At 31.9% G+C, this 15642-nt stretch overlaps 1 protein-coding gene across 2 annotated transcripts; it reads left to right on the plus strand.

Moving 5' to 3' along the window:
* Positions 1–3499: 3499 nt before the first annotated feature.
* On the plus strand, positions 3500–10708 carry LOC114717794 (ABC transporter G family member 12-like). Of its 2 annotated transcripts, XM_028902987.1 has the most exons (10): positions 3500–3544; positions 3624–3964; positions 5322–5401; positions 5924–6385; positions 7258–7380; positions 8057–8188; positions 8800–9084; positions 9207–9479; positions 9595–9702; positions 10157–10513. In XM_028902987.1, exons 2-10 carry the CDS (start codon positions 3715–3717, stop codon positions 10511–10513), a joined length of 2070 nt encoding a protein of 689 aa, XP_028758820.1. In that variant the 5' UTR covers positions 3500–3544; positions 3624–3714. The 2 variants fall into 2 exon arrangements, with proteins under 2 accessions (XP_028758820.1, XP_028758819.1); XM_028902986.1 differs by having other exon boundaries at positions 3502–3964; positions 10157–10708.
* The last annotated feature ends 4934 nt before the right edge of the window (positions 10709–15642 follow it).

The following is a 15642-nucleotide window of genomic DNA, read 5'->3' on the forward strand; positions in this document are numbered from 1 at the left end:
TTCATCCTCTGCTTCTATATATATAGGGTAGAGATAAGTTTTTTTAGGTTTCATTTACAAGTCACTTTATTAAATTTTTAGCATGAATTTTGTCATTCATTTATTATAATGTAATGTAGATAATTATACTTTTGAAAGGTGAATATATTAAATAAAGTAAAGTTAAAAAGTTATTATATTTTACTACAGAGTTAATACGTTTTAAGGTTTTTTTTCTTTTTATATGTATGAAACTTGCTGTGTAAGTACGGTATAAATAGGATTACAGGAGTATTTCATCAATGAAATTCCACATGTCACCATTTAGTTAACAACATGTTAACATCAATAATTAATACGCCTAATGACCAAGGCCTAACAAAAGTATTAAATGTTCTAAACCTATTTGGCTGCTTTGTTGAATTTTCATACCACATATGGCCAAAGCAAAACTGCAACTTGTCCTTGGAGGAAAAATCACTTACGCTATATTTTGGACGGACAGAAAATCAGGGGACGAAAAATGTAGGGGGAAAAATGGATGGGTTAATGGATTTTCCCTTGAAAGGATTAGAGATAAAAATAGGGGGAACAAAAAAATGGAAAAATAGATTAAAAATTCCCATTTAACAAATTAATCGGAAACAAGATCTAAATAATGTAAAGGTATGTGGTCCTTAAGTGTCAATAAGTGTGATAGAAAAAATACCGCATTACTCATATGATGGATATTAATTGCATATCACGGATGCTCATTTATATTTCATACTCTCTATCTCTATCTCTTTCTCTCTCTATCTTTTGAATGAATTGTGTGATGTATAGTTTACTTGAGAACAGTCTCGTTGCTTGCCGCGCCATAAATGGGGCATGGGTGAAAAGTGTAGACACAAGTTGAAAAAAATTGAGAGGGATGATTAAGAAGATGAGGAAAAATAAGCCACAAATAAGAAAGTCAATTAAAGTATTTTTGGTCAAATACTTTTTTTTGTCATAAAATTTAACATATTTTTGTATATTTGAATAAAATTATACCTATTTATTATTGATAGATGCCACACTTCATTGCATGTGAAAATGTTTTTTATTTGTGCATAATAAAAGTATTGCTGGATTGATAGTCAAAAACTAATTCCTTTCAAAATACAATTAAAATTACAAAAGAGTACCTTTCTTGAAATTTTTTTTTAATAAACATGGACATAATCAAGGATTAAACCCCTTGACAACAATATTGTGGGATCTAACTGTCAGAACTTGCTGGTAGAAGAAAGTTTATTGTATATATTGACTTTTATTGTAGTCCTTATAATAATTTGTAAAAAGTTATTTGAAACCTCATCCCATATAATGCCTCCAGTACTATTTATAAGTTTTAATTATATTTCTATCCAAATTTAAAACTTCAATTTGGTGTTGTCTTAGCATCTAGTATTTTTTTAAATTTTGTCCTTAATTATTTATTATCTCTACTTGTCATAATCTCTCATATCATATTTTTCCACACATTCTCTTTTATTTTTTTTCTTATTTATTATAAGATCATATTTGAAAATAAAAGATATTTTTAACATATTTATTATTTTTAACTAATTTTAACTAAATGTTGGTTATCTTCAAATTTATTATTTGAAGTTTATAGAAGTATTTAAGATTAGAAGGAACATTTTTTTTTTTTTTTAAAAATCAAAATAATCCTCCTTAGATATAAATTCTGGAGGGAGGAGCAATTGATTTGAGGGGCGCACATAATCCTTTTTGAAATTCTGCCCCCAACTAACGTCGGTCTAAGCCCCTCAACATTATTTACGGGGAAGACATCAAATAAAGATATGAAAAATATAAAATTGTAATTTGAGTGTTTATTTATCTTTCAAACGTATTTCACGGAAAACAAGAAAAAAGAAATAAACTTTATTAATTTTATCTTAAAATTTAATAATTTTTTAATTTTATCTCTGTTTAATACTTTTTTAATCCTATCGATAAATTTCAAATTAAAAAAAAGAATATTGTCAATTCTATAAATTTAATACATTTATTTTCTAATTTTATTCTTAATTATTTATTTCCTTTTATTTGCTACGCTCTCTTTCATTCCACTCCTCCGTACATTTTTTTTCTTGTTTGTTACCGTTTGTTACAAGAATATATTTGAAAACAAAAACATATTTTTTTATTATTTATTACTATTAACTATTTTTTTTTATTTATAAACTAGTTATCTAAAATTTTTAATAAAAACAAGAGTAGTATATACCTTATTAAAATGAAGGATAAAATATTCTTTTTCTAGTCCTTATTATAAAGGGTTGTCTGAAAGAAAATTTTGGCTCTCATTAGAAGGGGTCAACAGGGTTATTAATGAATTGTTTTTAGTTTACCTTTAGTTATAAATTATTATTCCTCCGGTTTTTATATATGACCCAATTGTTAAGTTAGTTTTGATCCTAAATATAAGACCTATTTATCATATTTATCAATTTTCTCTAAATTACTCTTATGGATACTCCTTTCAACCATAACTAGTAGAAGAAAAGGAGATATTAAGAAAGATAATTATGATATTTTAGAAAAAATATGTCGTTTTTTTATAATTAACTAACTTACCTAACTTCCTTAATCTAATCAAATTAGTTATTCATGTAAATTACTACCTCCGGTCCTAATTATAAGAGCCAGTTGACTAATTTGAGGAGATTAAGGAAGTAAGTTGAGTTAGTTATTTGTCCTAAATAGGTGTTGTCTTTCCTAAAATATCCTTGCTAATAAAGTGTATTGATTAGAATTATCATTGTTAGAAGGACTACTTTAAAAAAAATATATAAATATGAGAGATAAAGTGGATTGAAATCTTATATTTAAGATCAAATTAAAAGTCAAACAAGATTTTATATTAAGTAGACGTGGTTGTACTTTTTACTAACTCCTTGAAATTTGTATAAGAGTAGATTTGAAAAATTTTATACTTTTAGAACTGTCATTTCTTGATCTGTGTAAATTAGCTTCCGAACTTTTTATAACAAATACAAGAGGGAGTACTACAGTCTTTTTAAAAATTTGATGATGTGACTAGGAAATTTTTTTTCTCTCCTTTCTAAATTGTTTAAGAGGAGTATATATATATAGAAACTAGAACAGAACATGAGTGAAGCCGTGAAGGGGGGTAGTTTTGGATTTTAAGAGAAATGAAAAGGAAGGAAGTAGGTGTATTATATGAATGGCGTCGCGATTGCTTAATGCATATGAAAAACAGTTAACTGGCAAACTGAAAGCAACGCTGATTCATAATGGCGCCATGACGAGGGAAGAGCTAAGCTAACTGATCATATCATCAAGCCCTTGGATTGGATTGGATTGGATTGGCACACCTATCAATCGCATTAATTTCACTCACTTGCCACCAACATCTGCCTCATCTGCCTTCAATCCTCTCCCGCCATTAATTTCTCTCTCTCTCTCTCTCTAATTCTCTCACGCTCTTACTACTTAACTCCCTTCCTCTCATTCCTCCCGCCATTAATGGTCTCGTTCAGTTGTTCAGTATTTGTTAGCAATCACTTTGGTTAGTAAAATCCATGGCTCTTCTGTGTTTTCCTCCGTCTTTATCATCCCCTTATGCCTTTTTTTTTCCTTTCCTGTAGTGTTTCTTCTCTTGGTTCGCTCTTATTCATCTGTCTAGCTGAAGGAGGAGTTTGTTACTCTATTTCTAGCTGTTATTAGTTTATTACTGTAATGGAGATAGAGGATGCGAGTGGTGGCGGGAGATACAATGGGAGTGCGTCCACGGCGGCGGTGTACGGTGGACTTGACAGAGGAAGTTGTTTGGTGTGGGAGGATCTGACGGTGGTGCTTCCCAACTTCGGCAAGGGACCGACCAAGAGGCTGCTTAATGGCCTTAATGGTTACGCCGAGCCTGGTAGAATCATGGCTATAATGGGTCCTTCTGGTTCTGGGAAATCTACCTTGCTCGATTCACTTGCAGGTTATCTTCCACCGACTCTCTGTACTACTGCTTGTTAGCTAGCTCAACGAGCTTTCGATTTCAGATTTGGGGATTTTGAAAGCAATAAATCACCAGATTTAGGGCAAATTTCATTTGAATTTCAATTTCAAGTTTCTCAATAACTTGATCAGATGTCATGCCCTTCTCACGGGGTTCGTTTTCGGCATGACGTGGTCTGCAATTTGTTCATTTATTTATGGTAAAAAGCGAGAGTCAGGTCACAATTTACTTTTTCATCTGGGCCTGAAACGGAACACATGGGAGGTAAAAAGTGAGAGTCATGTCGCAATTGTGTGATTGAGCTTTTTAGTACATGGAAAAGGGATCTTTCCATATTGGATCTTGTTTGGGGGTTCTATATTTGCTTGGTTGATGTTTACTTTTTGGTTACTATTGATTTTTATGTTCCAAGATTGGATGTGATGTGTGATCATGTGACCCAAAAGCGATAGCTTCATTGAATAGTTTCGTCCCTGTTAGGGAAAGTCTAGGTCGGCCTTTTCTCTCCAGTTATTTCGGACTCTGGGTGAATATGGATTATTATTATCCTTGTCCTCGCATGGATTAGGGAATTCCATTAAAGCTGCATAGTTTTCTTACTTTTCTATATTATATTGCCTTCCCCCCCCCCCCCCCCCCAAAAAAAAAAAAAACGATGTGTTTCTACTTTTGGTTTAAACAAATAATTCATGTTGAATTAGTATTCGAAACAAGCTCTGGTACAGTTTTCGTGGATCTTTTGTTAACTTTCCAAAAGCATCCTTATAGGCTTTTATTGCTACGTTGGGAGCCTTTTTTTTTTTTTGGTTTACTTTGAGAATTATTCTATCTTTCTTAATGAATTTTCAACACGCTCATTTATTAAATACTCTAATTCCTATGGAAAGATATCATGCCTAATAAAATACCTAATTCATATAGGTTAAACTATTATTAAATACCTTATAATCATACAGCCAAGCACTTAGAATATAATATAAAAGAACAAGATTTCGTTATATGATTTACTTTACTTTGCTTTTTTATTATGTATTTTTTAGTCTTTCCTTTTCTTTTTTTGGCCAACATTTTCTAGTCTTTCTTTCGAATGTATTATTGATAGTTGATTTTTCACTATAGAAAATGCAAATCTTTTCACTAGCTATAGATCTAGTTAATTTACTGCGAGTATTTTTTTGATATCTTTTTAAAATATTCATTTTAATCGTAAAAATAAAGGTTGTATATGAGTCTATTTCCTATTTTATGTTTTGGTAATGGCTAGATAATTTTTATTTTGTAGCTATGTTTTGGCAGTATTATTATCTAAATTTTGCATTTCTTGATGATGTTGCAGGTAGACTCTCAAAAAATGTGGTCATGACTGGAAATATATTTCTCAATGGAAAGAAGAAAAGACTAGATTATGGTGAAGTTGTAAGTAACTTGATATCTTGGCCAAAGTATCTTGTGATTAGTAACTTGATATCTTGGCCAAAAAAGTATCTTGTGATTAGTATCTTGTTGATTCCTAATGGACCACTCTAATCCAGACTAAGAAATGATTTCATAAGCATTTATAAGCATGTTTCACGCAAATCAAGATAAAACTCCCCTTACATACTTATTTTATACTCTGTAAAACATGATTAAAAATTTTATTATAAATCATTCTAAATGGGTCCTAAATTGATATTCTCACTATCTTTGGGAATCCAAAATGCTGTTTTCTCACTTCATCTTTGCTGTTAAATTTATGAGGACCATCCAAATTGTATCCAGTCTACTGCATCCTTCAAACTAAAATGACAGGAATATAACTTAAAAGCTTATAATCATCAACAATATTTATTTATATCAGGTTATATGTATAATACTATCTCTTAATTACAAGTATGGTTATCTTACTGCCATCCCTTCTCATTGCTTACCTGTTTTTCTCCCTTGTTTTGCATTTAGGCTTATGTAACCCAAGAGGATGTCTTGCTGGGAACTCTCACTGTCAGGGAAACCATATCCTATTCAGCAAATCTACGTCTCCCTACAACAATGACCAAAGAAGAAGTAAATGGGATTGTTGATGGAACAATAATTGAAATGGGTCTCCAGGATTGTGCAGACAGGTTGATTGGTAACTGGCATTTGAGAGGCATCAGTGGAGGAGAGAAGAAAAGACTTAGTATTGCACTTGAAATCCTCACAAGGCCTCGCTTATTGTTTCTTGATGAACCCACCAGTGGCCTTGATAGTGCCTCTGCTTTCTTTGTTGTTCAGACTCTTAGAACTGTTGCTCGTGATGGACGGACAGTTATCTCTTCAATTCACCAGCCAAGTAGTGAAGTGTTTGCTCTCTTTGATGACCTTTTCTTACTATCTGGTGGTGAAACAGTGTATTTTGGAGAAGCAAAGAGGGCTGTAGAGGTATGAGTTTCATCACCTTTTTTAATAATTAATGTCGTAATGCAATAGGTCATACTATAAGGGAGAATTACAATGATGTCTCAAGCAAAAAAAAAAAAAAAAACCAAAAAGTCCCAATAACAAGGTAGAAGTTGTTATTTCTATTTTACAACTTGTCGTTATAGATTGCTTAGTTGTTCGAACTTTTTAGTTAATATGTTTCTTCCTTGGGACTTTATTGCAATTCTCCCTATTCTGAGTAGTTAGTTTATGAATAGTCTAACTTGATATTGATGTTGATTGATATTGCTAAAAGACACTTTGTATAGTAATATTATTTCGACAGGTAATTATCTAGTCACATAAAATTATGTTTATGTATGCTTTGCACAATTCACTCATAAAATTCACTTCAACTTTAGGATATTTGCAGATAGACTCCTGAACATTATTATTTTTGAACGATTAGCCCCTTCAACTCTGAAAAATATTTTAAGAGCATTTTTTTAGGTTTCCTTTTTCTATTCTTGTTTATCTATTCATGTTCACTACTGTTGTCTGCTGACACTTCTATACCTATTAATACATGAGTGGATTCTTTCATGAAAAACATGTTACGTGGAAAGAATGACTATAAATTAGCAAGTAAAATGCTTGAAGTAGCTAGTAGGATTGCGCCCAGAAACTGCTAACCCATTCAAATCTAAAATTGAGTAGTCTACAAAGCAAATATTCGAAGTTGGAGATGTGTTTTTGTGCTCACTATGTTCTATCTTGTTTAATGTCAATTAATGTACGGTCATATTCATGAGAAGAAGATTCTACTCAAGTGATTAAAATTTTGAATTGAAAGCCTTTTAATCAAAATGTATATGATCCAATTGTTTCAACAGTTCTTTGCAGAAGCAGGATTTCCATGTCCACGAAAAAGAAACCCTTCTGATCACTTCTTACGTTGCATCAATTCTGACTTTGACATTGTAACGGCCGCTTTGAAGGGATCTCAAAGAATTCGGGTATGTAATAATTATTAATTCCAACCATACTCTCTGGTATAAGAATAATTGTATTTTCCCCTCTTACATCTTTCTTTCTTTCTTTTTTTTTGGAGAGATATTTGAAAGTTCTACTTATTTTTCAATTGAATGTGCAAAAGCAAAACCCATCAATGTTGATGACTTGTAAAACCTAGCTACATTCCTTGTGAAACTCTGATTTGAATGGCTAACCTTATTGAAGCTGGAAAGCAAATAATTCTAGCGGTGATTTGACAGCTTTGAAAAAGTAGTCACAAGGCTCATGATCTCAGCAATAGCAGAGACTACCATACACTCATTGTTATGGCTGATGATTGTCGTTGTACTAGTTTGATGATGAGACTTTATTGATATAATTGCAAAAGAATATTGCAGCATGCCATAAAACTGCTTCCTTTATCTTACATTGAGGTTATAAAAACAGTGAAGCCCAAAGGTCAAGATGGGATCAATAAATTAATCAACTTAATATATCACGAAATTCGCATGTCACTTTTGAAATTACATTCTAATGTAGTTCAGAATTCTAGTGCAAGGTACCCCTTACTTCTGGCAACCCCCATTAGTTTTCTGTTCAGTTAAGCATTAATTGTATTCTATTCTATTCTCTTGTCAATGGAAACACTAACTCTCGGGTTTTAACTACTTGTTTTAGGATATTCCAAATTCATCAGATCCTTTCATGAACATGGCTACAGCAGAGATTAAGGCTGCGCTAGTTGAAAAATATAGGCGTTCAGTTTATGCCAGAAGGACAAAAGAAAGGACTCGAGAACTATCCAACATTGTATGAATTTCTTCCTGGCTCTTTATATATTTAAGTATTATTTCTAATGTTAAGTTGAAAACCATTGGACGACTTTTCTTTCCATCATAAACATGATAGTATCTGAGAATAATCTCCCATGGCATGGACTATCAAATAAATTAATCTTAGCCAATTTGCATTGGATGAATTGAAATCATTCGTACATTGTGTCATGTGTACCAAACCATGATCTTAAATCAAGTCACATTGCAAAATTAGAGCATTAAAATTTTTTCCGGAGCAAACACCTTTTGCATTGGAGATCGTCTGTTAATTTTCTCTCCTAAACAAGCGGATGTTAGAACTCAGTGAATTTAACTATGGGCAATCTTGGAAGATAGTGGTAATTTCTTAAAAATTTAAGAACAATAACTACTTTTAACTATCCTCCCTAACCTGTGTGTAGTTGTTAAAAGTGACTTGTAGTAAGGGACGGAGGGAGTAACTCTATCCTATGCAATTTACTCCATTTACAACATGATAGAACAGCGAGCATCTCTGAGCTTCTTTTGCAAGATGACTAGCATTTTTGACCCTGCACCTGACACAATCATTACATGTTAATTATGTTGATGGCTAACATATTGCAGGAAGGAATAGAAACTGAAACACAAAGTGGCAGTCAAGCTAGTTGGTGGAAACAGCTTGTAACGTTGACGATGAGATCATTTGTGAACATGAGTAGAGATGTGGGTTACTACTGGTTAAGGATTATAATATATATCATAGTATCTATATGTGTGGGAACTATATACTTTGATATTGGGTATAGCTACACTTCAATCTTGGCTCGTGGGGCATGTGGTGCATTTATATCAGGTTTTATGACATTTATGTCAATTGGAGGTTTCCCATCATTCATTGAAGAAATGAAGGTGAGCCACCGTAAATATTGCTCTGTTTCCATTATCACTCTTTAATTGTGTCCATATATGGATACATTGGTGGATCTTTATTTATGCTTCCCATGCTTTTGTTGCTTTTTCTTTTGTAACAGGTTTTCTATCGGGAAAGAGTTAATGGATATTATGGAGTTGCAGTATATATTTTGTCCAATTTCCTATCTTCTTTCCCATTCTTGGTTGCAATTGCTCTTACTACTGGCACCATTACTTATAACATGGTGAAATTCCGGCCTGGCTTTGTTCACTTTTTGTTCTTCACTCTCAACATCTTTGGTTGCATAACTGTGATTGAGAGTCTCATGATGGTCGTAGCCTCACTTGTTCCTAATTTCCTCATGGGAATAATTACTGGAGCTGGAATAATTGTAAGGACAATCGCCCTATCATTCATAAGTTTGCTTTCCTCCCTCCAGCTCTATTCCATTTCAATAGAAATATCCCAGCCAAGCTTATTTTTCCCATTATTGGTTGTTTATGCAGGGAATCATGATGATGACCTCTGGATTCTTCCGGTTGCTGGATGATCTTCCAAAGCCAGTTTGGCGCTATCCAATATCGTATCTTAGTTACGGCGCCTGGGCAATACAGGTATAAGAACATCATTTACTAGCAAATATGAATTTCTCCTGTTTGGCGATCATGAAACACTAATTCAAGCCCTTGTTTTCAGAAATGGTCATCATTTGAGTTGAGGAGAGATTTTTTTCCCTAAAACTTTTAAGTCCTCTTTAATGATTGTTTTATGTCCTTCTCAAGTCATGACCACCAAATAACAAGAATGCTTCAAATCTGCTGAGTGGAGGAGAAATTCTTAGGTACCATGTCTGATTTAATCTTCACACCTGAGATCTACATATCAGATTGTGGAGAGATTAAATCCTGCCATTGCATGAATGTGCACTATATGGCAACTCAGAATTTCTCATGCCCGGAGATTTCTTTTTCACTTCCTTCTTAGTTCTTAGGTAGTTGATAGTTGTATAGCAATTTTTGTCAGTTGCCGTGCAAATAATTGTTAACCTATTATTGATTTGAAATGCAGGGTGCCTACAAGAATGACTTGCTTGGGCTTGAGTTTGAGCCTATGATACTAGGTGATCCAAAATTGAGGGGTGATTATATTATAACACACATGTTGGGAATGGGACTGAATCATTCCATGTGGTGGGACTTGGGAGCTCTATATATCATTCTTATAGGTTACAGAATTCTTTTCTTCATTGTTCTCAAGTTCAAGGAGAGAGCTTCCCCATTATTTAAGAGACTCCATGCCAAGAGAACATTACAGGCACTTGAAAAGAGGCCTTCTTTCAGGAAGATGCCTTCTTTTCCTTCAAAGAGACATCAACCCCTCCATTCACTGTCTTCTCAAGAAGGCCTTAATTCTCCACTCCACTAGAACCAAAGAAAACAACTGTTTTATTCTGGGCTGTTTGGTTTAGCTGTTAATTTTCCATCAGGATTACATACACAAAAATTTGCTGTTTTGTTATTAATTATGAGTTTTGTATAGAGAAAATGTTTGATACCCAATTTGGATTGAAGTAGGAATACTAATAATCAGACTGGTGTTATTTACCTGTCTATGACCCTGCCAATCCTCTGGGTTTTAACTCCATCATATATACATGGTAATCACCTGCAAACTTTCATTCTATAATTTTGATTCTATCAACTCCTAGAATCTGTCACATTCTCTTAGATTGATGATGAGTAAAAACAAATGTTCTCTTGGCAAATTTTCTTTATAGTATTATCTTAATTTGGTGTAAGAGTCCTGTCTGGCTTTAAGGGTATGTTTGGTATATACTGTTGTGATAAAAGAAAAGACAACATACTCTAACTTTATATATAAGCTTTAAATAACCGAATCACGTTTAACAAACTAGCAATTAAAATTAGTTAAAAATATAAATAGGTCAAAATGTATTTTTTTTCCAAATTTGTTCCTATTTATTAAGAGAGTAAATGAGATGCAATAGATAAAAAAAAATGATAAAAGAAAATATATGAGGATAATATTAATGAGAGAGTCTAAACACATAATAAAAAAAAGCAATAAATGCCATCCATTTCCAAAAATAAAGCTTATATATAGAACTGGAGGTAATATATTTTTATTTAAAACAATTAATTGAAAGCAATATGTGATTTTAATATATCTAGAGCGGAAGCATGGGACATTGGGCAATTTCTGAGGATTGTCAGCGCAAGGTTGGTTGCAGATCTTGGATTTTAAAAGGAGCCTTTCAGCTACTGAGAATGAAGAAACCTAGAGTGGAAAAAAAAAATCTTGCAAATGAATTTTAAAACTTCTGAAAGTGAAAAAAAAAAAATGTCCCTAAAATTGGATTGGTGCTCTCCAATCAGTTTTTGTACGTTTTCTCAAGTTTTGAAATCATTAGATCCATTAGACCCATCACATTAATTAAACCTACAAATACATATTTCTAGTGTGCGACATTTCTTTTCCTTTTCTATATTTGTCTAATCTACCGTCACAACGCCTAAAAATCTTTGGCAAACTTATGGGGTTAATGTGAAAATTTGTTTGGAGGTTTTTATTTAGGAATACTGGGCACGTAAAAATTTTGAGTACAAATTTACCTAAAAATTTAGTAATTTTGCCTCCTACTATTAAAACAATAGCATTAATCATTAATATTTTCAAGAGTTAGGAACCAAGTTATTAAGATACTCCTTTAATTTTTAATATAAGACTTAGTTGTTGAGTTGAATTTGGCCCCAAATATAAGACCTATTTCTTATATTTATTAATTTTTTCTAAAGTACCCCTATTGATATTCCGTCAATTATGATCAAATAAAAGAAGAAGGGAAGAATTAAGGACAATGATTATGGTGATTTAGAAAAAACATGTCATATTTCTTATAATTAACTAATTTATCTAATTTTTTTAGTTTAATCAAATTAGTTAAATATGTTTTATACTAAGGATTAAAAGAGTATTAAACTTTCAATGCATATTTATATTTGAAAGATTGTTTAGGTGTCTATCCCTCCTCCTTAACCTGAAATTATACCTAGCTTGCTATTATCGCGGATTTTGTGCCCAGTCACTGTGGGGAAGGAAAGGACTACGAGAACCTAAAGCAGGAGGATTGTAAATTGACAAAAGGATTCAACTAATGAAGGTTTTAAACTACAAGAACCTCTATCCTAAAAAAATAAATTCTAGAAACCTTGAATGTGAGAGGATTTAATTACAAGACATTTTTAAAATAGGATTAATGTGTAAATATATCTATAACTTATGCAAATGTGTGTCTGGCACCATAAACAAACCTTAGATGCAAAAATGCCCATGATGATTTCAAAAAGTTGCAAAAATACCACGATCGTTAATTACTATAACATTGACTGTTTGTTTGACCGAATGTACTGACGTGGACGCTGACATGGATGTTGATGTGGCTTATAGGGTTTGATAAAAAAGAGTGAAAGTGCAAATATACCTATGAACTTGTCCCAAATGTGCGCTTGACACCATAAACAAACCTTGAGTGCAAAAATACCTATAATCATTTGAAAACAACCCTAAAATGCTTCAATTGTTGAATTCATCAAAGATGACTTTTTAATTCAAGCTTTTGACTAAAAAAGATGATAGGACCGTAAGCTAGTGTTTCAGTCTCCCTCTTCAAGTACAACTTGTTCCTCCTTTCAAATGATCACGTTTCAGTCTCCCTCCGATCCCAGTGATGTTCTCTCCTCACTGTTGCACTTTCATTGAAGAGAAATAAGCTGAAACTCTTCACAAAACTTACTCTTTCATTTCATCTGTTAAAGTCTCTCTTTTTCTAAGAAGAGCAATGCTGTTATCTCTTAGTTGCTCTTGTCACGTCTCCTCTAGTTTGCGAAGAGGAGAGGCTTACACCTGAAGGAGGAAGATTGAAACACTAACTTAACGTCCATGTCACTTTATTTGGTCAAAAGTTTGAGTTAGACAATCAGTTTTAATGAATTAATCAACTATAGCATCTTAGGGTTCTTTGGAATGATAGTAGATATTTTTGCACCCTAGGTTTCTATATGGTGTCAGGTGCACATTTGACAAAAGTCTATAGGTATATTTGCACCTTCACTTTTTTTTTTTATCACACTCTCTAAGCCATGTCAGCATCCACGTCAGCCCCTTCGGTCAAACAAATGGTCAACATTACAATAATTAATGGTCGTGGCATTTTTGCAACTTTTTGAAATCATCATGTGTATTTTTACACGCAAGATATGTTTATGGTGCCAATGTACATTTGGTATAATTTATCAGTATATTTGCACTTTCACTCTTTAAAATATTAACATAAAAACACTTGTTTTACTCAATAAATTTCTTAAGTTTTTTACGGTAAAAAAAAGTTCGCAAGTTCTTCATCAAGCTAGGTTTTAAACGTCTAAATAACTTACATTTTCTTTGGATTAAGACAAGAATTACTTAACTAATTTAAGTAGATTAAAAAAATTAGTTAAGTTAGTTATTTATAATAAATATGAGTTGATTTTTTAAAAGTATCATTTTTAATCATGACTACCTTTGGATGCAAACCCCTCAATTTGTATAATTAATAAGGATATTTTAGAGAATAAATTACAAATTTGAGAAACAAAGTAGATTGAGATCGTATATTAAGAATCAAATTTAATACTTAACAGATATTATATTAAGGACATAAGGTAGTTTTTAACCTCTCAATTTTATATTAGAGTTCAATTTTTTTATAGCATTAAATTTCAGTTTTTTTTTTTGTGCCAACTATTAAATTTCAGTTTAGTACTCTCTTGTCTCTTTTTATAAGTAACAACTACCATCCCCTCTTGTTCCTAAATATACACAATATTTGCAAGTTGTATTAAATTTTTGTAGCAAATTTTCTATTTTACCCCATTAATTACTTATTTGAATACTCAATATCTATATTATCTCATTTCTTAAACCATCATTTCTTTCCGTTACACACTATCTCTCTTTTATAATTATATTTATTATAATATTTTTTCATTCTCTTTCTTATACTCTTTTTTTCCCCATAAATAAGGGTGATATATCCCCATTTTATTATATATTTGTATATATATATTGGGGAATTTATTATAATTTAAGGGCTTTATTGCAATAGTTATCAATAATTTGAGCTAGCAAGGAATTATATAAATAAATGCTAAAATAAATCTAATTGTTATGTTTTCTTAGTTAAACTAATCCACATGAAGGTATTTCTATTTTTGTGCGTTTTAGGATAATTAAAAACTTTTCATCTAAGTTAAGCCTAAGACACCATTGGAAGCTGATAATGGATTTAGGGTTTAGCGGGGCTTTGGAGCCCAAATGAATTGAAAAAAAACGTAGGTGTTGAAGAGCAATAGATTTTAGGCTTTAAGATGCATTTGGGGTAAATTACAACATAATTAGGGCCTATATAAGTTAACTTACCACTTATGCCTCTCAAATGGGCCCTAACTCCTTCACTTAAGCCCAAATAGCATCTCTTTCATGGCTCTATTGTTCAAAACATGGCTCACCATTAATGAAGGCTAGGAAGGTGATTTCACAAGGTTTTCTTTCTCATCAAGTCAAAGTGTTACCTCATTAATGAAGGTTAATTTTGGAATTATAAAATTAATTAAATTAAAGGAGGAATTTTTAATATCTAATCAAAGATATCTAGTTAGAAAATATCCTAAAATATCTTTTTTAAATTAATTATCATCACAAATTTATATTTGAATAAGTCAAAACTCCTACTAAATCCCTTTACTTTCTCTCCAAGTCTTCCTTTTTAAGTATTTGATTATAATTTGAATTAGTTAGGGATTATTTTATGGTGTCATGGTTGTATTAATTCATGTGCTTGTATTTTATATATGAAAATAATAGTTTCCTAGGTGATTATCTTAGATTATTTGTATAGGATAGTTTATTCAAAATATGTAATATTTAAATGGATTATCCTAGAATTTATTTGAATTGTATGAAGATAGTCATGGGAAAATCAAGGAAAGTATAAGGAGGCTAAATCATTCAAAGATAAAGAGTTCAAGATGAAATGAAGATCATAAAGATAGATTAAATCTTTATCCCATAAGGACGCAAAGAGGGGATCAACTCAGGCTATAAAAAGAGGTCCAAGGCAACAAGCAGGATACATCTTCTTCACTCACTCTCTACACTTCCCACAAGCATCTACTAAGACATCAAATTCTCTCTATTTTTATTTTTATGAGTGGCTAGTCTCCTTGTTCTTGAGGAGAGATGTTATAGCTTGAGTCTCATGCTTTAACCTGGATGAGTTGCGATGAGAGTTTTTAATCTTTTGTATGTAAGTTTTTATGATTTCTTAGTTTTAGGTTTTTGAAACTTTTATATGTGATTCTTTTGATTATTAATGTGAATTTCTTTTCCAATTATAATTTGTGAGCTTATTTCTAAATCCTTTTTCCTCTCATAATTATTTCATGTTATTCAAATATGTTATTTTTAGGGTTACATGAGTAGTTATAAATTAAGTT

The sequence above is a fragment of the Neltuma alba genome, unplaced genomic scaffold (genome assembly GCF_004799145.2).
Source record: "Neltuma alba isolate B1F8T4 unplaced genomic scaffold, ASM479914v2 tig00011775_pilon, whole genome shotgun sequence".
NCBI classification, from domain to species: Eukaryota; Viridiplantae; Streptophyta; class Magnoliopsida; order Fabales; family Fabaceae; genus Neltuma; species Neltuma alba.